The 24,552-nt window shown below is 42.0% G+C and overlaps 1 protein-coding gene across 5 annotated transcripts in view; it reads right to left on the reverse strand.

Moving 5' to 3' along the window:
- Positions 1-24,552, reverse strand: part of LOC132867049 (early endosome antigen 1-like) — a 270,591-nt gene that overhangs the window by 156,984 nt on the left and 89,055 nt on the right. For all 5 annotated transcript variants that reach the window (XM_060899754.1, XM_060899756.1, XM_060899753.1 and 2 more), the window contains one exon: positions 2,896-2,979. In XM_060899754.1, coding sequence (XP_060755737.1) covers positions 2,896-2,979 — 84 coding nt within the window. The remainder of the gene's footprint in view (positions 1-2,895; positions 2,980-24,552) is intronic.

Raw genomic sequence — 24,552 nt, forward strand, 5'->3', positions numbered from 1 at the left:
GTTCTTCCTCATGTTTGGACATAACTTGTGGTGTTTCCCAGGAGTCAGTGTTAGGACCAAAGTTTTTTATACTATATATCAACGACATACGTCTCATCTCATTATCTCTAGCCGCTTTATCCTGTTCTACAGGGTCGCAGGCGAGCTGGAGCCTATCCCAGCTGACTACGGGCGAAAGGCGGGGTACACCCTGGACAAGTCGCCAGGTCATCGCAGGGCTGACACATAGACACAGACAACCATTCACACTCACATTCACACCTACGCTCAATTTAGAGTCACCAGTTAACCTAACCTGCATGTCTTTGGACTGTGGGGGAAACCGGAGCACCCAGAGGAAACCCACGCGGACACGGGGAGAACATGCAAACTCCGCACAGAAAGGCCCTCGCCGGCCACGGGGCTCGGACCCGGACCTTCTTGCTGTGAGGCGACAGCGCTAACCACTACACCACCGTGCCGCCCAACGACATATGTAGTGTATCTAAAGTAATGAAGCTTGTCTTGTTTGCTGACGATACAAATATCCTCTTTTTCTGGTGATAATTTAATGGAACTATTGCAGATCACAAGTTTCTAGATCACAATTCACTCCGGATTCTTTACCGTTCCCCGGTTTCACCTTATTCAAGTTACTGTGCAGAGGTATGGGGCAATAATTACAAAAATACAATACATTCATTATTCATTCTCCAAAAAAGAGCAATAAGGATTATACACAAGGCTGGTTATCAGGATCGTACAAATACATTATTCTTACAGTCAGAAATACTGAAATTTCCAGATCTGGTGGACTATCAAACAGCACAAATATTATTCAAAGCAAACAATCAACTGCCACATAAAATTCAAAAACTGTTCACAGAAAGAGATGGGAGTTATCATTTAAGGGGTTTATTTAAAATGTAAAAATTATAGGGTGCGCACAACCAAGAAAAGTTTGTGTATTTCTGTTTGCGGGGTGAAGCGGTGGAACAGTTTAAATGAGGAGCTCGAGGGATGTCCAGACATGAAGCGATTTACAAAGATGTACAAAAATTTGATTTTTCACAAGGTACAGTGGTGCTTGAAAGTTTGTGAACCCTTTAGAATTTTCTATATTTCTGCATAAATATGACCTAAAACATCAGATTTTCACACAAGTCCTAAAAGTAGATAAAGAGAACCCAGTTAAACAAATGAGACAAAAATATTATACTTGGTCATTTATTTAGAGGAAAATGATCCAATATTACATATCTGTGAGTGGCAAACGTATGTGAACCTTTGCTTTCAGTATCTGGTGTGACCCTCTTGTGCAGCAATAACTGCAGCTAAACGTTTGCGGTAACTGTTGATCAGTCCTGCACACCGGCTTGGAGGAATTTTAGCCCGTTCCTCCGTAGAGAACAGCTTCAACTCTGGGATGTTGGTGGGTTTCCTCACATGAACAGATTGCTTCAGGTCCTTCCACAACATTTTGATTGGATTAAAGTCAGGACTTTGACTTGGCCATTCCAAAACATTAACTTTATTCTTCTTTAACCATTCTTTGGTAGAACGGCTTGTGTGCTTCGGGTCGTTGTCTTGCTGCATGACCCACCTTCTCTTGAGATTCAGTTCATGGACAGATGTCCTGACATTTTCCTTTAGAATTCGCTGGTGTAATTCAGAATTCATTGTTCCATCAATGAAGGCAAGCTGTCCTGGCCCAGATGCAGCAAAACAGGCCCAAACCATGAAACTACCACCACCATGTTTCACAGATGGGATAAGGTTCTTATGCTGGAATGCAGTGTTTTCCTTTCTCCAAACATAACGCTTCTTATTTAAACCACAAAGTTCTATTTTCGTCTCATCCATCCAAAAACATTTTTCCAATAACCTTCTAGCTTGTCCACATGATCTTTAGCAAACTGCAGATGAGTAGCAATGTTCTTTTTGGAGAGCAGTGGCTTTATCCTTGCAACCCTGCCATGCATACCATTGTTGTTCAGTGTTCTCCTGATGGTGGACTCATGAACATTAACATTAGCCAATGTGAGAGAGGCCTTCAGTTGCTTAGAAGTTACCCTGGGGTCCTTTGTGACCTCGCCGACTATTACATGCCTTGCTCTTTGAGTGATCAGACTTTGATAGATCCCTGTTCTTTAAATAAAACAGGGTGCCCACTCACACCTGATTGTCATCCCATTGATTGAAAACACCTGACTCTAATTTCACCTTCAAATTAACTGCTAATCCTAGAGGTTCACATACTTTTGCCACTCACATATGTAATATTGAATCATTTCCCTCAATAAATAAATGACCAAGTATAATTTTTTTTCTCGTTTGTTTAACTGGGTTCTTTTTATCTACTTTTAGGACTTGTGTGAAAATCTGATGTTTTAGATCATATTTATACAGAAATATAGAAAATTCTAAAGGGTTCACAAACTTTCAAGCACCACTGTATAAGGATGAAGGGGATTAATCATAACTGGCTGTTTACTGTGTATTTTGTTCTTTTTTCGAGTCATCGTCTATTTGTTTTGTTTTATCTTGTTCTTCTCCATTGTGAGCGTGGTATTAGTAGTAAACTTGTGTGTAGACATATGGATATACATATATAATTAGTTATATGATATAGTCATCGAGAATTGATATCTGAATAGTTGAAGTAATATCGGGGTGGGATTAAATAAGTTTTTACTTCAGCCCACTCCTTTTCGGACATGTAAACTCAAAACTGCTTAGTGCGTCCTTGTTTGTATTTTTGTTTTGATATTACCACCACCTATATTATTTATGGTTTAGTTTCTAATTTAGTGCCTTTTTACGTATTCTTGTGCAAATGCTGTTTTGCTTTTCTTGTTTTCTGCTTTGTTTGTTTACATGTTCGAAATAAACCATCATCATCATCATCATCATCACCTCTTTCTTCAGCTCTGTGAGCTGCTTCTTGGTCTTCTCAAGTCGCTTCCGGTCCGCAGAGAGCCTGCTTTCTGTCTGGTGCATCTGCAAACACAAAACCAAGACGGACAAAACAATCTTGAAAATAAATATTTCCTCTTGAAAACCGAAGTTAATCATTAGAATTAAAAAATAAATAAAAATAAATAGACCTTTTAAACCCAGCTACTGACGACGCGCAACAAATGCCTGGAAAATCAAGGCACTTTCTTTGAATCAGAGAAAGGAGGATGAACCGTTTACACAGATGCTGCTGCTAAAAATCAGCTAAAAATCAGAAATATGTCGCTCCTGTTCGGCCCACATGGCGACTTCTGGAAAGTGAAAGGTCGCTTGTAACTGTCCACAGGATTGATGGAGTTAAGATAGCTTCTCGCCCTTCACCCCGTGCTCATGAAGAACGGTTTCGAATGGCAGAGCAGTGTCACGCCGGACCGTTTCTGCCACTTTCTTTCCTCTCGTGCCTGCTCGGGGCCACACAAAAGACCCATCCAGATTTAATTACCCCTGCTTTCTCCTTCATTAAAGGCTAACCTGTCATCCAATACCACGCGCCAAAGTCTGCAATTTGCACTAATTCCTGGCGTTTCTGTCTGCCCGTTCAGAGCTATATTCAGAGAATAATTGCTTTTGTGGCCTATGCAAACACGGTCAGGATCAATCGTAAACCAGCCTTAAATGTTTTTGTATTGGCCATCTGTCTGGAGCTGATGCCTTCAACGCTGAAGCTAAGCAGCGAGGGCGTGCGGCCTGCACGTCACACCAAACAAATGCTCCTGCTCAGAATGGATGACGATTTAAAGAAAAGAAAAACGCAATATAAAAATTCATACATCTAAACAGCTTAAAATAAAATTCTCAGGGTGCGACTCGAATTGATATTTACAACATTCTTTAAGCAATTATAATAATTAAAAAAAAACCACACACTGTACTGTATTTTTACAGGCCTGCAGACTGATAACTGTAAATTATGCCATCTTGTGTAAATATTTACCGCCACTGTTATGTCAGATAGTTCGTCATAATAATGATCAATTACTGCAGGGAGTCTCAGCCATGGTGGCTCGTTGCTATTTAGCCCCCAACGCTCTCCAAGCTTAAAACATTAACAGCTTAACTATGAGCCTTTTGTGCTCGCAATGTGGAACTGACAACCATTAGAGTGACCTCCTTTTCCGGTCACTACAATAATAATCCTCCTCTCCGGACCTAAATTTATTATCAAAATAAATCTGAGAATGGGACTAAAGGCCATTTAAATTATATATATACACACACATATATGTGTGTGTATATATATATATATATATATATATATATATATATATATATATATATACACACACACTTTTTTTTTTGGAAGGGGGGGGAAGAGTCGTACATACAGTAAGTGACCCTCCACAATTATTGGTACCCCTTGTAAAATCTATTAACAAGGGTAAGAAAATAAATCCATCTTTTGGTGAAGTCGCTTCATCTCACATTGAGAAAAAGCCGACCTTTAATTGAAAGTTTACTCAGAGAAAAACATTTGCCAAATAATTATTTTCAACAAAAACACGTGCCACTATTATTGGCACACCTGCATTTAATACTTTTTACACCCCCTTTGCCAGTAAAACATCACCGAGTCTCTCCTATAACATTTTATAAGATTGGAGATACAGAGCAGGGCATCCGAGACCATTCCACTTTACACAGTCTCTCCAGATCATCCAGGGTCCTCGGCCCTCTCTTGTGCTCTCTCCTGTTCAGCTCAGCCCACAGGTTTTCACTGGGGTTCAGGTCAGGGGACTGAGATGGCCAGGGCAGAAGCTTGATTCTGTGCTCAGTTAACCATTTTTGTGTTGATTTGGACGTACGCTTCGGATCATCGTCCTGCTGGAAGATCCAGTGATGGCCCAGGTTTAGTTTCCTAAAATGCAGAGGAGCCAGATTCTGATTTAAAATGTCCTGGTATTTCATGGGGTCCGTGATGCCATGGACCCTATCAAGGTTTCAGGGCCTTTGGAGGAAAAGCAGCCCCAGAACATCACAGAACTTCCACCATATTTTACAGTTGGGATCAGGTTCTTTTCATTATAGCCAGCCTTTTTACGCCAAACCCACCGCGAGTGTTGATTACCAAAAAGCTCCATTTTTGTTCCATCAGACCAGAGAACACAGTTCCAGTCAAAGTTGTAGTAGCATTTCACAAACTTCAGGTGCTTACGTTTGTGGGTAACTGACAGAAAAGGCTTTTTTCTGGAACCGTCCTCATAATCTGTTGGCGTGGAGGTGGAGTCTGATGGTGGTTTTGGAGACTTGGAAATCCCAAGAATTTACTTTTTCTTGTAATTCACCAACAGTGATCCTGGGGGATTTTTTGCCACTGTACGGAGACAAAATAAATTTGGCCCCTCTTCCAGGTAAGTGTGTAACAGTTCAAGGTGCTGAGGGTATCATATGTGCACACGTGCGTGCGTGTGTGTGTAATATATTAATAAACTTCCTAACAAACCAAACCGTAACAAATGAATGAGAAAGAGTTTTCCAGTTCACAAAACCATAAAAAAAGATACCAAATTACATATTAAGGATTTGCTAAAGTAGTCTCTATGGGTAGGGCGGCACGGTGGTGTAGTGGTTAGCGCTGTTGCCTCACAGCAAGAAGGTCCGGGTTCGAGCCCCGGGGCCGGCGAGGGCCTTTCTGTGCGGAGTTTGCATGGTGTCCGCGTGGGTTTCCTCCGGGTGCTCCGGTTTCCCCCACAGTCCAAAGACATGCAGGTTAGGTTAACTGGTGACTCTAAATTGACCGTAGGTGTGAATGTGAGTGTGAATGGTTGTCTGTGTCTATGTGTCAGCCCTGTGATGACCTGGCGACTTGTCCAGGGTGTACCCCGCCTTTCGCCCGTAGTCAGCTGGGATAGGCTCCAGCTCGCCTGCGACCCTGTAGAACAGGATAAAGCGGCTACAGATAATGAGATGATGAGATGAATGAGACTCTATGGGTTTTCGATTTAAACCATCATACTCGCCAATTAGACCAATAATCCATAGCAGTGACGAGCTTCAACTCAAGTTTAAGCTGAAACCATGCTTCACTAAAGTAAGACTTGAAAAATTGGACTTTTATTGAACCTCAAAACAAATGCTCGTTAGACATCGATCCTTTTTGGTGGAAGATAAGGTGATTCCATGTAGTTCTATCAAACTAAACATTCAGAAATGCATCGTAAATAGGCTCACCTACAGGTCCCTCTTCTCAGTTAGGAAACTTTAGATTTGTTATGAACCAGGAATATGAACAGGTCGAAGTCTGATGCCAAAAATCAGCTTAAGGCTTGCAATAAATGTGTGATGCACATCATGGAAAATGAGGAAAGTCAATTCAAAAGTGCTTGAAAAATGTCCTGAAGCACACGGGTCAGAAAGTGGAGATAGATAAATAAATACCTCAGATTAACTAAAGCACGTATAAGGCATATGCCACACGTCAACGCGTGACATGTTCGAGCCGTGCACAATGTAGCCCGTGGCCAAAAAAAAAAAAAAAAATTTGCGTGTATTAAAAAAATAATAATAAATAAATAAAAGCTCAGGAGACGAGCATCATATCATCGGTGCATAATTCCATTGTGTTTATACATTTCCTGCATGCATAATATATTACATTACACCCTTCCGAAGCACATTTAACAGACTGCACTGGAGCATCCTTTTCACAAAGCTGACATCTGACGCGTGCCACTGCGCGGCGGTTGACATTAACCACGTCAGAGCGACACACAGGGGCCTAAACACGGCGAGGTGCAAGAACATCTGCTCGTGGAACATTTATAAAAAAAAAAAAACAGGTTTTATTGCCCATTAATGATGCGAGCGCAGCGGCAGAGCTCGTGTTGGGTCGGTGTTACCCACCTCAATGGCACCTTAGTGTTTAAAGAAGCTCAAAGTAAATGTCAAAGCAGAGGAAATCATTTCGAGATGGAATTAAAGAACGCGTAAGACAAAATTAGAATTTAAACTGAAGTAAACAGAGAGGAGACACGCCGAGTTACGCTGCTGTTGTGACGCTGTAACACCTTAATCCTCACAATGAAGCAAGAAATATAAGTGAGAACAGGAGCAAAGGTGGAACTTCATGGACGTTCCACAGCAATAAATGCAGCTAGAGATGGATTAAAAGTGGGATGATTGTTGTTTAATTAATAAAAGTTATAACTGTTAGAGGAAAATAATCAAGTTACTGTTACGACCCTGAAGTTATTTTTTCTAACACGGTTCATCCAGAAGTGTTTAATTCCTCTTATACCACAGCAATTGTTTTATTTATTATTGAACATCAGATCACTTTTTATTCTCACACACACACACACACACACACACACACTGTTGTGCAAAAGTCTTAGAAATGCTGTAGATCAAAAATGGCTTAAAAATAATGAAATTTAAAAAAAAAAAAAATCATAACCCTAACCCTGTATATTTAAATGTTGTGAAACACTGAAACGCATTAGTTTCAGTTCTCACTTGCTTTACAGCAGCTATAAACAGTCGCTCCCTCACCAGCCTCTCTATATCCTGTCTTTAAATGAATAAATCTGAGAAAGCACAAAGCGTAAACTAGAGCCCTGCACTCCCGCGGGAGTCCCGCGGGACCCGCCGCAAAGTAGTGCGACGCGGGACAAATTTTGAAAGCTCATTGCGGGCGCGGGCGGGAGCAGGAGTGCACATATGCGGGCGCGGACAGGAGCGGGAGTGCACATATGCGGGCGCGGGCGGTAGCGGTGATAAGCTGCAGTCCCGCTAACTAAAAACGTGTTTAAAATAAAATTTATAAATTATTAATTTATGTCTATCATATATAATTTGTGCTGGATATTTTATTTGGCATTAATAAAAACATTTTAAGATGCCTAAATTTGCAGAGAGAGTCAGATTGAGTGAGGAATGGCATTTTAAATTTGCCATTGATCACCCTAACGGGAAATCCTTTGATCACTCTAATGACTCGCCGTTCACACCCAGCCTCCAATGACCCACACTAACATGATGCCTCAATGGACACCTTAGATGAGCTGGTCATCAGAATTCTGATTCTGATCCAGGAGAGGATAAATATATCTCTCGTACTTTTCCGATTCCTTTCCTCTTCCATGTTTGAGATCTCCGATTATGGCAGAAGAGCAGAGCTCCTTTACTGAAGCTCACAGTGCTTCAAAAGTAAGTGCTGCTTTAAAAAGAGGTACATTTATCGTTAAAAAGTCAAGGAGTCCTGAAATCGGACATTTTAGTTAGAAATGCTTTACAAATGTAAATTGGGTTAGCCTAATGTTTTATATGGCTGAACAATAAATATACCAAATTTCCACTTGGAATTACGTGCTCGCCTGTCTTTTTTTATTGTTTATTATTATTATTATTATTATTATAATAATAAGACACTGACTAAGGCAACAGCCGAAACGTTTGTCTCCTTCTGCTGCTAAAAACAACTGAAAAGAAATGTAACTAGAAGAATAAGTTCAAGAGTGCGATCCATCTCTCCTTTCACACTAATTATTCATAGGAGACGCACCATGGGAGAGCGCATACTTAAATGATTAGCCTACTTAAATAATTATTATTATTAGGTCTACATGCTGCCATTTCAACATTCTGAATTCAGAAACAAGGTAAATAATAACAAACGTGAACGTGAGCTGTAGATATTTATGCTCAAATCCACTCAAAGTAGGGGGCGGGGCACCATCACGCTGTGTCAAGACAAGAACTTTCCTGAGAAATAACGCGAACGTCTGCATCATGCGGGATTTGCGGGTGGGAGAGGGACAAAATATGGCAGGCGCGGGCGGGAGCGAGACTGAAAATCAATTCTTTGAGGGCGGGAGCGGGACTGCACAATGCGGGCGGGAGCGGGACTGAAAAATCCGACCCGCGCAGACCTCTAGCGTAAACTCCTCCATCATGAAGATGGAGACTCCTTCCAGAAATGTTAACTAAGCATCTCCTTACATTAAGAAAACCTCAAATGACTTTTAAAACGGGCAGCACGGTGGTGTAGTGGTTAGCGCTGTCGCCTCACAGCAAGAAGGTCCGGGTTCGAGCCCCAGGGCCGGCGAGGGCCTTTCTGTGCGGAGTTTGCATGTTCTCCCCGTGTCCGCGTGGGTTTCCTCCGGGTGCTCCGGTTTTCCCCACAGTCCAAAGACATGCAGGTTAGGTTAACTGGTGACTCTAAATTGAGCGTAAGTGTGAATCTGAGTGTGAATGGTTGTCTGTGTCTATGTGTCAGCCCTGTGATGACCTGGCGACTTGTCCAGGGTGTACCCCGCCTTTCGCCCATAGTCAGCTGGGATAGGCTCCAGCTTGCCTGCGACCCTGTAGAACAGGATAAAGCGGCTAGAGATAATGAGATGAGACTTTTAAAACGTATTAACGTAGAGCGTCTGCCGTACGAGTCGCTGCCAACGAGCCGTTACTATAGAAACGATGGCGTATTAAAACGAGTGCATTAATGCAGATAAACCTGTGATGTGCGGCTGCACTACTGTCAGAGCTGCTGTTATGGAAAATTAATTAACACCTTCTCTTCTGACCAATCAGGATCCAGAACTCGACAGCGCTGAATGATTGTACAATCTGCCCTGGCATTAGCGCGCTGCAGTGTAGAGGAACTCACTGTAGAAGAAAAGCAAACATGGGTTAGGTTTATGAACCGCGCTCGTCACGAGCTGTTGTCATTTGGTGACAGGATCCAGAATTTGTTGATTATTTATCTGCCTAAAGAAACGAGTGTCAGGAGCAGCTCAGAGAGTCGCAGCTCAACTGGCTCCGTCACTCCTAAACTTTCAGATGGGGAAAAAATAAAAAATAAGCAGACTGGAGGAGCATCATGGACAGGAATCAAGGAGGAGGTATTTTTAAAAATCAATCAATCGTTGCGTACGCGTCTCCCCCGTGCGTCTCCGCCTGCTTCAAACGCTGACAGAGAGAATCCCAACTGACGTGCAGTCGCTCCGTAAAGAGAACAGAGAGAAGAGAGGGAATGAGTGTGATATGAAACCAGCCAACAAACAAATCGAGCGACTGTCAAACCCATCCGATATTGATGCCAGAAAAAAAGTGCCTTTATCACGAGCTCTCTGTGAGATATCAGAGTATAGCGACAGTTCGACTGCAGAGATTCAGTGCTGAAGGGTGTGCGTGTGCAAGTGCAAAGTCATCGCGCGCACACAGAGCTACATCTTCCAACTCTGGCCATGAAGACAGGCGCAGTGGATTGTGGGTAGTGGATTCATCATGGCTGCTGCTGCTCCAGAACCCGAACAGAACCCTGCTCTCGGCCCACGCCAAGCCAGCTTCGGCACAACCTCCCGTCTTACCGCCATCAGCTCTCGTCTAAGAAGGGCGTATGCTCCAGGCTTCAGAGAAAATAAAAACTCTGCAGGTTCCATGTAGAACACTAGAACAAAGTGTTTTCCTCTCAGGAAAGAGTTCCATACGTTTTTAATACACAAACAAACAAATAAATAATCCAAAAGGTCCCTTAAAGAGCCCGTGAAGAACAATTTCTTCCCCTGAGGCTCTGTGGATTAACTGGGTAAGTGTGCGAGACAAACTCCACATTATTGCTCAATATTTTCTTCTGAATAACTAGAACCTGTCAGGGCTCCAAGTGGAACCCTTCTCTGAAAACCAAGAACCCTTAATTCTCACAAGGAGCACATGAAGAACCCAGAAAGATGACTAAATAAGTGACACAAATAGAGAAGAGGAGAGGAGGAAAGAGAAGGAGAGAAGAGAGGAGGAAAGAGAAGGAGAGAAAAGAAGACGAGGAAAGAGAAGGAGAGAAGAGAAGAGGAGGAAAGAGGAAGAGGAAAGAGAAGGAGAGAAGAGAGGAGGAAAGAGGAGGAGAGGAAAGAAGGAAAGAGAAGAAGAGAAAAGGAGAGGAGGAAAGAGGAGAAGAGGAAAACTAAGTAAAGGTAAAAAAAAAAGAAAAGAAATTAGTGAGGTCAAAGGAAGGAATCAAAGAAAGGACTACATAAAATGCAGGCAGATTGAAGGAAAGAAAGCCAACTGATAAGATTACAAAAAGGACTTAAATAAATAAATAAATAAATAAATATTAACTAACTACAATAAAGTAAGTGAATGAATAAATAAATAAAAATAAACAAATGCAGTTCAGGCATTAGAGGGTTACCAGAAAGTTGTGGGTTCAAATCCCAGGGTCATCAGAGAGGGAACCCTTCACCATCGACTCGGTTATATTATCTGATTATTCCTCCTGAACTATAGCTCACTTTGAATTTAAAAAGGAGGAAAAAAAGAAAATCATGAAACATCTTTACACATCCTTAAAAATAAAACGCACATCCATTTATTATAAACAGAGCATTTATTTATAACTTTTTTTGCATGGACAGGATCGTCTTAAAATCAAAGCTTTAAAAATGCAATAAATCAATAAAGTAGAGCAGTTTATTGTGGAAATGAAACAGGAGAGAGAGAGAGAGAGAGAGAGAGAGAGAGAGAGAGAGAGAGAGAGAGAGAGAGAGAGAGAGAGACGACCCAGAGCCGCTGAAGCAATAAATATCTGAGCGCTTCCTAAACACCGCAGATGGAGGACGTCTCTCAGACTGAAGTGTTAAAGATATTTGTTCAGCTGCACTAACGCAGGAACTTCGCTGGAACAAAACCTATTATTGTTCACCCTCCTCCCCCCCTCCCCTTTCCCCCTCTGACAGGAAATGGACAGTGGCAAAGTTACAGTAGTTCACCAGATGAGATCAGAGAGCAGGTTTTCTCTCTAAAGCAGAAGCAGATGTTGGGGCTGGAACTTGACCGGCGTTCAGATTAACGACTGTGTTGCTTGCTTTAAAAAATTAAACTAATTAATCGAGAACCATCACAGGCTCGCTTATATATTATATATATGGTTACCAGGGTTAAACAGATTTTTTTTTTGTGGTGTCGAAGAATAACATCTGTAAGAACAAACATTTGAGAAAATTAAGTTAACCCATCTTATACTTTGTGCTCCATCGGGAGTAAAACTAATTCGGCTTTGCATACGAACGCCAAAGGGGATATGTTCGGTCTCCGAACTCTGATCTTTAAATACGACGGTGTGAAATTAGTGTAATCGACTCCACAGCCTTCTAAACAAAGTCCTGAGGGTTTGTCACCATGACGTGGTTCAGAAATGTGCACTTTTTTTTCCATGAATCAGAAGACAGAAGGGTGTAAAAGGAAACGGAGGAGAAGAGAGCTCTCTTTACCCTCACTGCCAGCTGCTCTGTTGGCGTCTCAGAGACTTCGCCTTGTCGAAGTTAAAGCCTCCTGCTGCTTGAGAGTTTGATCTCGCAGCTGTTGAGATCGTTCCATCTTTTCCTGTAATTTGGACCCGAGCAGGCCGACGTCTAAACCCGGGCTATTAAACTTCCTCCTCGCTCATCTGCCATTCAGTGCGTTTACATGCACATAGAGAGAATCGAATTTCTGCCGTTGCTCGACTGAAATCGAAGTTCAAAATGCCATGTATACACCTTAATTCGGCTGAAATTGAACCGAACTTGATTTCTCGGAATCGAGCTACACGACCTAGATTATGCGATTTCTGCCGAGCTACTTAGTGCATATAAACCCTATCGAGCTACGTAGTCGAGCTACTTACTTCAGCACTGCCCCTTCCGGAAGTGACGAGACCACAAGCGGGAAACACAACAGCCTCGGTCGGCATGACAACGAATCATGACAACGGCATGAATCTTTTCTTTTTGTGGCATTGTTTGCACTGTTAAAATTTAGCTCACTTACTGTATCACCAAATACATCTGTACAGCTGTTGCATAGCTGTCAATTGTGTACATAAACAAGTCATTGTATTTGTGTGCGCATATATGTCCAACATCTGAAGAATGTCAATAAAAGCAAAACAATTGAACTTTTGTGTTTATTAAGACACAAGTTAAATTGTAAGCAAAAAAATGAACTTTAGAAAAATATACAATTGTGCAAAATAAGTTGTCTTACAAAACAGTGGTCTGCGCAGGACAGTTTGTAGCCATACAGTCTGTTAGAGCAAGCCTAACAGCTTGAGCACGGAGCTTGTGAACACGGAACTGCCAGTGTTGCCAGATTGGGAGGTTTTAAGTGCATTTTGGCGGATTTGAACATGTTTTGGGCTGGAAAACATCAGCAGTATCTGGCAACACTGCTGATAACTTTGTTTATACTCTTGAATAGCTCTTCTTCATGATGACAACCAGAAGTGTACCAACACGATGGGGCGTGTAGCGCCACCTGTGGCTCGGGTGCACAATGCACCTCACACAATAGCTCGATTTCATCGTGTGCATGTAGGATTGGATTTCTCTGGCACCCTGCTGGGACCTTCAGCTCGATTACCGACAGCAGCTCGATTTGGATGTGCATGTAAACGTAGTCACTGAGAGGAAGAGAGAAAGAGGGAGGGGAAAAAAAAAGCGCCAGAAGGACAGGAGTGGAGCGTCTTTACAAATCAACGTGACAGGGCTTTGAGGTCAAACATTTCCACGCTCCATTTACAAAACATTTTAGGCCTTTAGAACACGTTCATAAGCAGCTTCGTGATGTTTATTTAACACTGATGGAAGGAGTCTCCAGTTTCGGCTCTCTAACTGCGTCATTAGTAAAGCCAGAACTATCCGACACTTTCAGGACAGAGGACGTTACACGTAGCAGTTTCTCAGTGATATGATAAAGGTGTGCACGGTTTTTTTTTTATCTCAACTTCAAGCGAGGGGGGGGGAAGGAAGTGCAGAAACAATTGTTCCTTTAGATGTGATATAACAGAAAACCGGCATTAACTCGTTTTATATGATCATAAACGGATAAAAAGTAAACACTGGAAAGTTGCTGTGGCACAAGAGGAATAAAACACAAACTATATTTAGCAGTTATTCTTCCTAATCGAGTCGTAGATGAGCTGATAGCCGACGAGGTGCGTAGCACCGAGTTGTCTATAAGCCATGTACGACGAGATTGAGTGGAATAACTGTTTTATTCTATCCACATTCACTGGATTTTGAGAAACGGAGCATTTATTTTTGCAAATTCAATAAATAAAAACTTTATACACAACATCCGACAAAATAATTTCTGCTTAGGATGTAAACAAATCGGCGAAATGACAGTAACAATTTGTGAAAAATGCGATAATTCTTGGGGGGAAAAAAGCGTTCTTACCATTAAATACTTTCATTCCATATTTTGTTGCCTTTTTTTTTTTGTATTTTTGGGGTTTTGTTTTCAAGTAGAGTTTTCACTTCATCCTCGGTTGGTTCAGCAATACTCTCCGCCATTTTGTTTTTCTCTCCTCATGGTATATGAGCTGATATCCTAGTAGTAGGGTAGCCAATCGGAGCATGCGATTGCTCATATCCAGTGAACGTGGATAGAATAATGCTGATTATTATACATACGGGCCACTTTTTCCATGTTCTATTCCCTTCTAGTGGGTTTACTGATAGCGTGCAATATTATATCGCTTATTCTCCAAGTCTTATGCCGCTCTCCCCAATGGAGAATGAGAGTGCAATATTGTTAGAGACATTGCATGTTGTAACATGACCGCACACATCAGAGCTCATGTGAATATCCAGTGACAATTTTTTCTTCTGCGCATGCGTAGAATAATTTCTTTGTCAGCCAGGAAAGAGAGAAGACAGGATTAATTCAGTGCTTGGTTTAAGCACTAAATAAATAAATTGAAAACTGAAACCAAAGACGCGCTGAACACCCAAAAGGCTACCAAAACTTCATATATTCTTCATGCATATTTACAAGAGAAAAACAGACCAACGGACATAAAAAAACTGGAAAAGAGACACATCGGAGATGTAAAACTTCCATGTTAGCGAGTGACTAAGGGTTTGTTCACAAAAATGGCGGCGAGATTTGCTCCATGAAAAGCGTCAGATTTCAAGAGAAAGATGTGCTGAACTCCCAAAAGGCTACCAAAACTTCCCTGGATATTCTTCATGCATTTAATCTTCCACATTAAGCATATGGAAAAACTGGAAAAGAGACACATCGGAGATGCAAAACTTCCGCGCTAGTGAGTGACTCAGAGTTTGTACACAAACACGGCTGTGAGGTTTGCTTCATTAAAGGCGGAAGATTAAAAGAGAAAGACGTGCTGAACACCTGAAAGGCTCTCAAAACTTCACTGGATATTCTTCATGCGTTTTTACAAGAGAAAAACAGACCAACAGACATTGAAAAACTGGAAGAGAGAGCAATAACAGAAATATTGTCAAAGTTCTACTTGGAGGTGAGGAAAAATGATGGAGACTTTTACAAGAGGACGTCACTCGTGGACTTCACTCAGCAAAGCCCTTTTGTTTTGAACAACTGCAGTGGAACAATTAACTACGACCAAAAGTAACTGAATTTGAACTGTCAACCTGGATATCGCTTGGATACAAGTTGGGTTGTTGTTCAGGCTTTTTGGACTTGTACCATTTTTATTGTTAGAACTCTGACTTAGTACATTGGATTGACAGAACATTCGATCAGAATCAGCATCCAATATTGGCGAGTTACCGCCCTGTTCTTAACTTTTTGTAAAATCTATAACTGTTCCATCGAATGTGTGTATAATAATGTTGGCTGGCTTTTTTCGTGGTATATCAGGTATATTCCATTCAGCTACTTGTCTTCGACTCATTCAGTATCGTCCTAGATGAATGGAATATAGCGGATATACCACGGAAAAAGCCAGCCAATATTATTTAATCATTTCCCTTTTATTCCTTATATATCTTGTATGTTACTGTTTTGAATAAAGTAAAGGCACATCTCATTTCATACACACTCAGTGATAAATACATGTGAAAATCTGACCGTGCTATAAGGACGTTTTAACGTAAATGACATTTCATAATGGTTTTTAAATGCAAGTGGACTACATCTGGAGTCAAGACACATTAAAGTCCCCATTCCTGGGTGAAGATGGACACACAAAAGGTACAATGATCAGGTGGATGAGCGGTTAGTCCAGGTGAAAAGGATAACATTTTAGAAATTTGACTTCGACAGCGGCGGCATGGTGGTGTAGTGGTTAGCACTGTCGCCTCACAGCAAGAAGGTCCGAGTTCGAGCCCCGCAGCCAGCGAGGGCCTTTCTGTGCGGAGTTTGCATGTTCTCCCCGTGTCCGCGTGGGTTTCCCCCACAGTCCAAAGACATGCAGGTTAGGTTAACTGGTGACTCTAAATTGAGCGTAGGTGTGAATGTGAGTGTGAATGGTTGTCTGTGTCTATGTGTCAGCCCTGTGATGACCTGGTGACTTGTCCAGGGTGTACCCCGCCTTTCGCCCGTAGTCAGCTGGGATAGGCTCCAGCTTGCCTGCGACCCTGTAGAACAGGATAAGTGGCTACAGCTAATGAGATGAGACTTCGACAGCACTAAACTACAGCAACAGCATGACAAACTTCAATGTCACTGCTTTATGAAAGACGTGGGCGATACACATCCACATCACCTGTAAATACAGTGTTACCAAACATCAGCTTCAATTTAATACAGACTTTTTTTTTTTAAGTTTATATCCTGCTTCTACAACCCCGATTCCAAAAAAGTTGGGACAAAGTACAAATTGTAAATAAAAATGGAATGCAATAATTTACAAATCTCAAAAACTGACATTGTATTCACAATAGAACATAGACAACATATCAAATGTCGAAAGTGAGACATTTTGAAATTTCATGCCAAATATTGGTTCATTTGAAATTTCATGACAGCAACACATCTCAAAAAAGTTGGGACAGGGGCAATAAGAGGCTGGAAAAGTTAAAGGTACAAAAAAGGAACAGCTGGAGGACCAAATTGCAACTCATTAGGTCAATTGGCAATAGGTCATTAACATGACTGGGTATAAAAAGAGCATCTTGGAGCGGCAGCGGCTCTCAGAAATAAAGATGGGAAGAGGATCACCAATCCCCCTAATTCTGTGCCAACAAATAGTGGAGCAATATCAGAAAGGAGTTCGACAGTGTAAAATTGCAAAGAGTTTGAACATATCATCATCTACAGTGCATAATATCATCAAAAGATTCAGAGAATCTGGAAGAATCTCTGTGTGTAAGAGTCAAGGCCGAAAAACCATACTGGGTGCCCGTGATCTTCGGGCCCTTAGACGGCACTGCATCATATACAGGCATGCTTCTGTATTGGAAATCACAAAATGGGCTCAGGAATATTTCCAGAGAACATTATCTGTGAACACAATTCACCGTGCCATCCGCCGTTGCCAGCTAAAACTCTATAGTTCAAAGAAGAAGCCGTATCTAAACATGATCCAGAAGCGCAGACGTCTTCTCTGGGCCAAGGCTCATTTAAAATGGACTGTGGCAAAGTGGAAAACTGTTCTGTGGTCAGACGAATCAAAATCTGAACTTCTTTATGGAAATCAGGGACGCCGTGTCATTCAGACTAAAGAGGAGAAGGACGACCCAAGTTATCAGCGCTCAGTTCAGAAGCCTGCATCTCTGATGGTATGGGGTTGCATTAGTGCGTGTGGCATGGGCAGCTTACACATCTGGAAAGACACCATCAATGCTGAAAGGTATATCCAGGTTCTAGAGCAGTATATGCTCCCATCCAGACGACGTCTCTTTCAGGGAAGACCTTGCATTTTCCAACATGACAATGCCAAACCACATACTGCATCAATTACAGCATCATGGCTGCGTAGAAGAAGGGTCCGGGTACTGAACTGGCCAGCCTGCAGTCCAGATCTTTCACCCATAGAAAACATTTGGCGCATCATAAAACGGAAGATACGACAAAAAAGACCTAAGACAGTTGAGCAACTAGAATCCTACATTAGACAAGAATGGGTTAACATTCCTATCCCTAAACTTGAGCAACTTGTCTCCTCAGTCCCCAGATGTTTACAGACTGTTGTAAAAAGAAAAGGAGATGTCTCACAGTGGGAAACATGGCCTTGTCCCAACTTTGAGATGTGTTGTTGTCATGAAATTTAAAATCACCTAATTTTTCTCTTTAAATGATACATTTTCTCAGTTTAAACATTTGATATGTCATCTATGTTCTATTCTGAATAAAATATGGAATTTTGAAACTTCCACATCGTTGCATTCCGTTTTTATTTACAATTTGTACTTTGTCCCAACTTTTTTGGAATCGGGGTTGTATACACAATACATTCGCACATCTTGTGTAAACAAAGACGCACATTTCTTTCGCCGTTGCAGTTTCACACAGGCCTCCGGTGCACAATTCAATCCCAGGGACAATCCTGCAGTAACACTTCCATTGATCCTTTCACACTTCATCGCAAATTACGCTGCTCCACTATTCATACGACGCTTATCAATTATTAAAGCACTTTATTATTCAATTCCATCCACCGATTGCGGTCACTTTTCCTTCTCGCATTAGTGAAGCAATTAAAGGAAAGAAGCTGACCGCAATTTCAAAGAAAGAAATGGAAAAAAAAAAAGATTTAAAGGTTATCCTACGATACACAAATCAGCAGCAGTTAAAATCAAATGACTGTTTTGTCAAGGACGAAGCACTCAGAATGAAATGTCCCTGAGAAGGGGGGGGGGGGGGGGGGGGGGGGGAGACGCTTCAAGCAAGAAACCAAACCCAATTATATTCATCATTAGTATGCTTCCTTAATGTTCTTATTTATTATTCAGGGAGGGCCATAAGAACTTAAATTCATCCTTCTCACACCCCAATGCTAAACCATATTCAAACAGAGCCCAAGTCATTCATTTGCTCGCGAGAACCCACAATCCTCAGCAGGGGAGAGCTCAGGCGCGCCACGTTAGTCAGGATCACTGCTGCTCGGTGGGACAAGAAGATTAAAATGAGCCGAGGTCTCAGGGATGGGTGGGCGGGGCTTTACCTGGTCTCGCTGGGTGTGTGTGTTGTCAGGGATTTCACCCTCTCACACCTGAGGATCAACACAAGCAACCAGAATGATGAACATGAGAGCGCGGACTACAGGGGAAATAAATAAAAGGAGGAAAAGAAGCCTTTAAAAAAAAATGTATTCAATATTTAGAGAATTTAACCCTTTCCTGCACTGCCCAATCAATTTAAAAACATTTCCCCCTCTAGATCTCACACCACTCTTGATGTAGTTTGGTATCTTTTACACAGTTTTGTTCGCAGTCGGTTATTCCAAATAAATGAATAAAACGGAACAAAAACCTGAGGGAGGAAAAAAAAATAAACCCACCTGCATCAGATTACAGCCCGACACGGTTTACATCTCAGACGTCAAGAAGATTGTAATCTTGATCATTTTTATATTTTGGACATGAACCTTAAATATTTTAGATCTGAACGTTAACAGATTATGTAGGAAGGCGTTGATTATTTTTTTAATTTCAGGACAAAATGTTTTATTCCTGTTTGTCAAAATTCATGACATTGTATTTAAGTAATATAAATCAATAAAAAGTGTGATTCGATCGATCTTGGATCCTTCAATCTCAAAATATCATGGTGATCTGCGCCAGGGGTCCTCCATCAGTTGTCGAGTTGCAGCGCCGAGTATGACTGTATAGGCCGATGCATGAGCCGCACGGTCTGCTCCAGTTGCTGCAGGTGAAGTTGCTTGGTTGGGTGTCTGTTGATGATGCCATTGTTGGAGCCTCCCCTCCCCCCACCAGGTCTCTCTCCTTTCCTCGGCTTCCCCAATGACGGCCTTGGTGGTGGACCACCAGCTGGCACGGTCTGAGGCTGCTGTCTCCAGGTCTGCGGGGTTTAAGCCGCCTGCCCTCAGGTCACGCTTGCACATGTGCTTGTAGCGTAGTGCGGGTCGTCCTGTGGGTCTGGAGCCTGTGGCCAGCTCACCATACAGCACATCCTTTGGGATGCGGCCGTCGTCCATGCGGCTGACGTGGCCTAGCCAGCGCAGGCGTTTCTGGGTCAACATGGCCAACATGCTGGGCATCCCTGCCTTGGCCAGGCCAGTGTTGGTGACACGGTCCTGCCAGGTGATGCCCAGAAGTCTTCTGAGACAGCGCATGCGGAAGGCGTTTAGTCTGCATTCTTTATATAAATGTGTTTGTTTTTTGGACATGAACCTTAAATATTTTAGATCTGAACATTAACCGATTTTACGTAGGAAGGTGCTTAAACCTTATTTATTAATACCTTGTGTGTATATTTTATATTATATATAAGGTATTAATAAATAAGGTTTAAGCATGCGCTGACTATAACAGAACATTGTTATTATAACTATTTCATATCACTCAGGGCTTACATAACGCATCTCTGGATTTTGACCAGCAAAAAAAAAATTAAATTCATTGACAATTTTTGATTTGACCATTTGATGATCATTTTTTCAAAGAAATTATTTTACTTAGAGTAAAGCCAAGGTCTTTTTAAAATTGTATTTTGTACACAAATAAAATGGTGATTCTAATCTAATTACACAATCCCATCAGACAATGCATACATTTTGGTCAAAAATTAAAACACACCAGCAGTTTTGGTTAAACCTGGCTTTCCTTGTGTATTTTATTATCATTATTATTATAGAAATACAGTAAAAATATTCAGACAGATGAAGACACTATTTGAAAGGTTTTGTTGTTTTTATTCCTTAGTCACTGATTAAAATAACTACTTATTTTAGAGCGCAAAAATTACAAAAAATAACATCTTATTTTTAGTAAAAGTTTTGACATTTGTGGGTCAACATCGGAAAAAAAAATTTTTTTATTTAGGTTACCTGGTGACACTAAATTGAGCGTAGGTGTGAATGTGAATGGTTGTCTGTGTCTATGTGTCAGCCCTGTGATGACCTGGCGACTTGTCCAGGGTGTACCCCGCCTTTCGCCCGTAGTCAGCTGGGATAGGCTCCAGCTCGCCTGCGACCCTGTAGAACAGGATAAAGCGGCTACAGATAATGAGATGAGATATATATATTATTTGACCCTATGATCAAAACACAACCCAAGAAGAGGGTGCACGTGTTTACAAGTGTGCCGCTTTAGCAAAACATCAACCAATTTGATCAACAAACAATACATCAGTCAAGCCCGAATATACTTCATTATTATTATTATTATTATTATTTTATACAACTGTGGGGAAATATCGTCCTCACTTCTCAGGAAATTAATTCGCACAACTGTGTGAAAGTGCTAAATAAAATAATATCTTAACGTGGCAGGAAGCAGCTCTGTTGACAAACACAATGCCAGTCAATTTCACATCACTGTCAGGTCTAAAGACCTCGATGAACAAAGAAACATCAGCACCGCTTTCAAAACACCAGCAGGTGAACTGGGAATTCCAGGATGGGAAAGAGCTTTTTTTTTTTAAAAAAAAAACCCCTGCACTTCCAAACAGCCCCCAGCTCGGAAACCTGCTTCCTCTGATAGCTAAAACAGCGAAACATTCCTGACAACAGCCGCTCGTTTTGAACACCTGCTTCTTTTTAAGTCGTGCAGCGTGAGCTGGTGATGACACGGTAAAACTGCGCTTCTGTGACAACAGCATCTGTACCAACGAGAGATTATTGTGTTCTGGCACATTCTGTCCGTTAAAGCAATGCTTATGGGAGGGTGTTTGAAAGAAAAAAAAAATCATAGTACTATTGAAACACTGCAGGATTTGTCTTCGCAAAACAGCCAGAGTTCAGTCAAGAAGGGAAAAAGAGGTCTCCGGTTTCATCAAAATGCAGAGAGAAGGTTGAACGTGATGCTCAGAGAAAACACTTAAATGTAGAGGGAGAACCTGCTCTTGGCTCAGAGTCCGAATCTGAGCGCTGTACCAAATTAAACAAACAAAAAAGGTGTCCGAGTGGCGTGTTGGGCTGAAAACATCCTCTTAAAACTTTCATCCATTGGTCAGAAACATGGCGATGACGGAAGTGCAGCTCCACCGCTGACGCTAATGTGATACACATCTCGATGGTTTACCAACGATCCAATTCACCAAAAATTAAATATGAAGCAACTATTAACAGACACAATATGATTCATTATTGAGGCACAGGACTGCAACTCAACTTGATACGATGCAGAACGTGTTGCACTTCTTCTTCCATGATGACCCAGACACGCCTTGGACACGCCCGGACACAGCTCCCGGACAAGCCTCGGACACAGCCCCCGACACAGCCCTCGGACACAGCCCTCCGACACAGCCCCCGGACACGCCTCGGACACAGCCCCCGGACACAGCCCCCAGACACGCCTCGGACACAGCCCCCGGACACGCCTCGGACACAGCCCCCGGACACAGCCCCCGGACACGCCTCGGACACAGCCCCCGGACACAGCCCCCAGACACGCCTCGGACACAGCCCCCAGACACGCCTCGGACACAGCCCCCAGACACGCCTCGGACACAGCCCCCAGACACGCCTCGGACACAGCCCCCAGACACGCCTCGGACACAGCCCCCAGACACGCCTCGGACACAGCCCCCAGACACGCCTCGGACACAGCCCCCAGACACGCCTCGGACACAGCCCCCAGGACACAGCCCCTAGACCGCCCCCGGATATGCTTCAGACTTGAGTCCGGTGACAGTAGTAGAGATGAGGAATTCATCTTAATCATAAATTACTTGTCAAAAATTATTATTGGTCACGTTTATAAATCATAAAAGTCACAGGGCCTCTATTGATAAATATTAATAACTTGGAGTTTACCAATGCATTCGGAGCTCATCCCAAATCGTATCCAGTGCATGCTTTTTTAATTGGGGAAAACTGTATCGCCAACTTTTATACTGGTGTACGTCAAAGTAATAAAAATCAGCCAGTGCTTAATAAATGATGAGATAATTATCTAAGAGAAGGATAACATACAGTGACCTGGTCATTATTGCGAAAACCCCCCACAGGTTGATCAGAACCGTGAAACGATCCTGTCGGGGTTTATTTCACAATAATGACCAGCTCGCTGCACATCATTATTTACTTATCTAATTATCCTGCGTATTACACGTCTACTTCCTAAAGAAATCAATAACAACAAAAAAATATTGATATTCAAGTGATTTTATTGCTTCCACAAATGACGTGGTCCATAGCAACATATGGTTCCGTTCTACAGAAATAACAGACCGCAGAATGCTGCTATTGACCAGTCAGAATCGAGAAGAACAAAGCCAGGACATAAAAAATAACTATGAAATCTATAAAGTGAAGCATGGAGAAGGTGAGTATCGGTCCTGGAACTGACCCAAGAACCTGGTGAGCCAACGCTGCACCATCAGGAAGACCTCAAGAACCATAAGGACACCGTTTCAAGTCAAAACATCTGCTACATTTTTAGGAAGGAATTAAACACCTCAAGCAGGAGCGTGAGACCTAGTTCCTGGTAAATCGGATGACGCAAATTTCTATTTTACAACTCTTAAGGTTTGGTTTGACCCTGCTGAAAGGGAGGACTCAGAATAGAATCTCAGATTGCTACATTTCAAAAATGGCTGACTTAATCCTCAATATTATATTAGAGGACTTCAGCTGGAGGAAGAATCTACGAAAGGACATAATAAACTAATTACTTTGCCAATCAGAGTCTCCCTGGGGGAATTTGCTCAGGCTGTGCATCCAGCTCGGTGCTGGATTGAGTCCCCTTTCTGAATCCTGAGACAGAGGGAGACGCAGCGAGAAAGAAGTGCGTAAATCCATGATGGGGCAAAGCTCTTCATCTTTTTGAGATGTCAATCGGGCGGAGCAGGACAATGTGAATGAGACTCGCCTTTACGGCGTCTGGCAAAGGCAGGGGATGTGCGCACGTATAATAATTTTTCAAGGACGTTCTTAAAAGTCAGAAGTAGTTTAAAGTGACAGTAAGTAGGTGCGCGTGAATTTTAAATTCCAATAAGAAAAGAAGAAAAAAATTTTTAATGGGCTTTCCAAAAAAAAAAAAAAAGTTTTCTGCAGATGAAGTTTGAAAAAAATGTATTGTGTCATTCTGAGGGGGAGATACTTACTAACTCGAAGGACGCAAATGAAAGGTAAAGTCGCTCACTAATAACACGTCCAGTTTGAAACCAGTCTGTGCTTTAGCCTTCAACAATTTATCCATTCAAGTGTTTTTCGCTCTCTCCTACTTAAACGTGGTCAGTGCACTGAACAGAAGTCAGCAGCACAGCAACAATGGACACGACGAGCAAAATCACGCTGCCAGAGATGAATACATTTCCATTACAAAAGGCCTAGGACACATGAAACTTCTCACAAAGAAGACATGCTCTTAGAATGAAGGGTTTCAGGAAGTTAACAGTTGTGTGTTTATTACAGGTTTTGTAAAGGATCAGCGTTCTGCGCTTTTTGTAACCGAATCCCAGGTGGTCATATTTATGTCTCATGTGTTGCAAATAAGATTAAAACAAAATCACTTCCTTGCCGAGCTGCTTCAACAAATCACCCATGTGCACCACACTTTCTCAAAAAAAAAAATTTAAACCCCACACCCTTTCAAATGATCAATTCAGCTCTTGCACGGTTTCTTTTTAATAACAAATGCACCTGATCCTAATTTGCACATACGTCTACATTCTCTACAGTTTAATAAATGTTGGACAGCGGTTTACTTTTCATTTATATTTTAACTTCCTTCTGCTGCAGTT

The sequence above is a fragment of the Neoarius graeffei genome, chromosome 19 (assembly GCF_027579695.1).
Source record: "Neoarius graeffei isolate fNeoGra1 chromosome 19, fNeoGra1.pri, whole genome shotgun sequence".
NCBI lineage: Eukaryota > Metazoa > Chordata > Actinopteri > Siluriformes > Ariidae > Neoarius > Neoarius graeffei.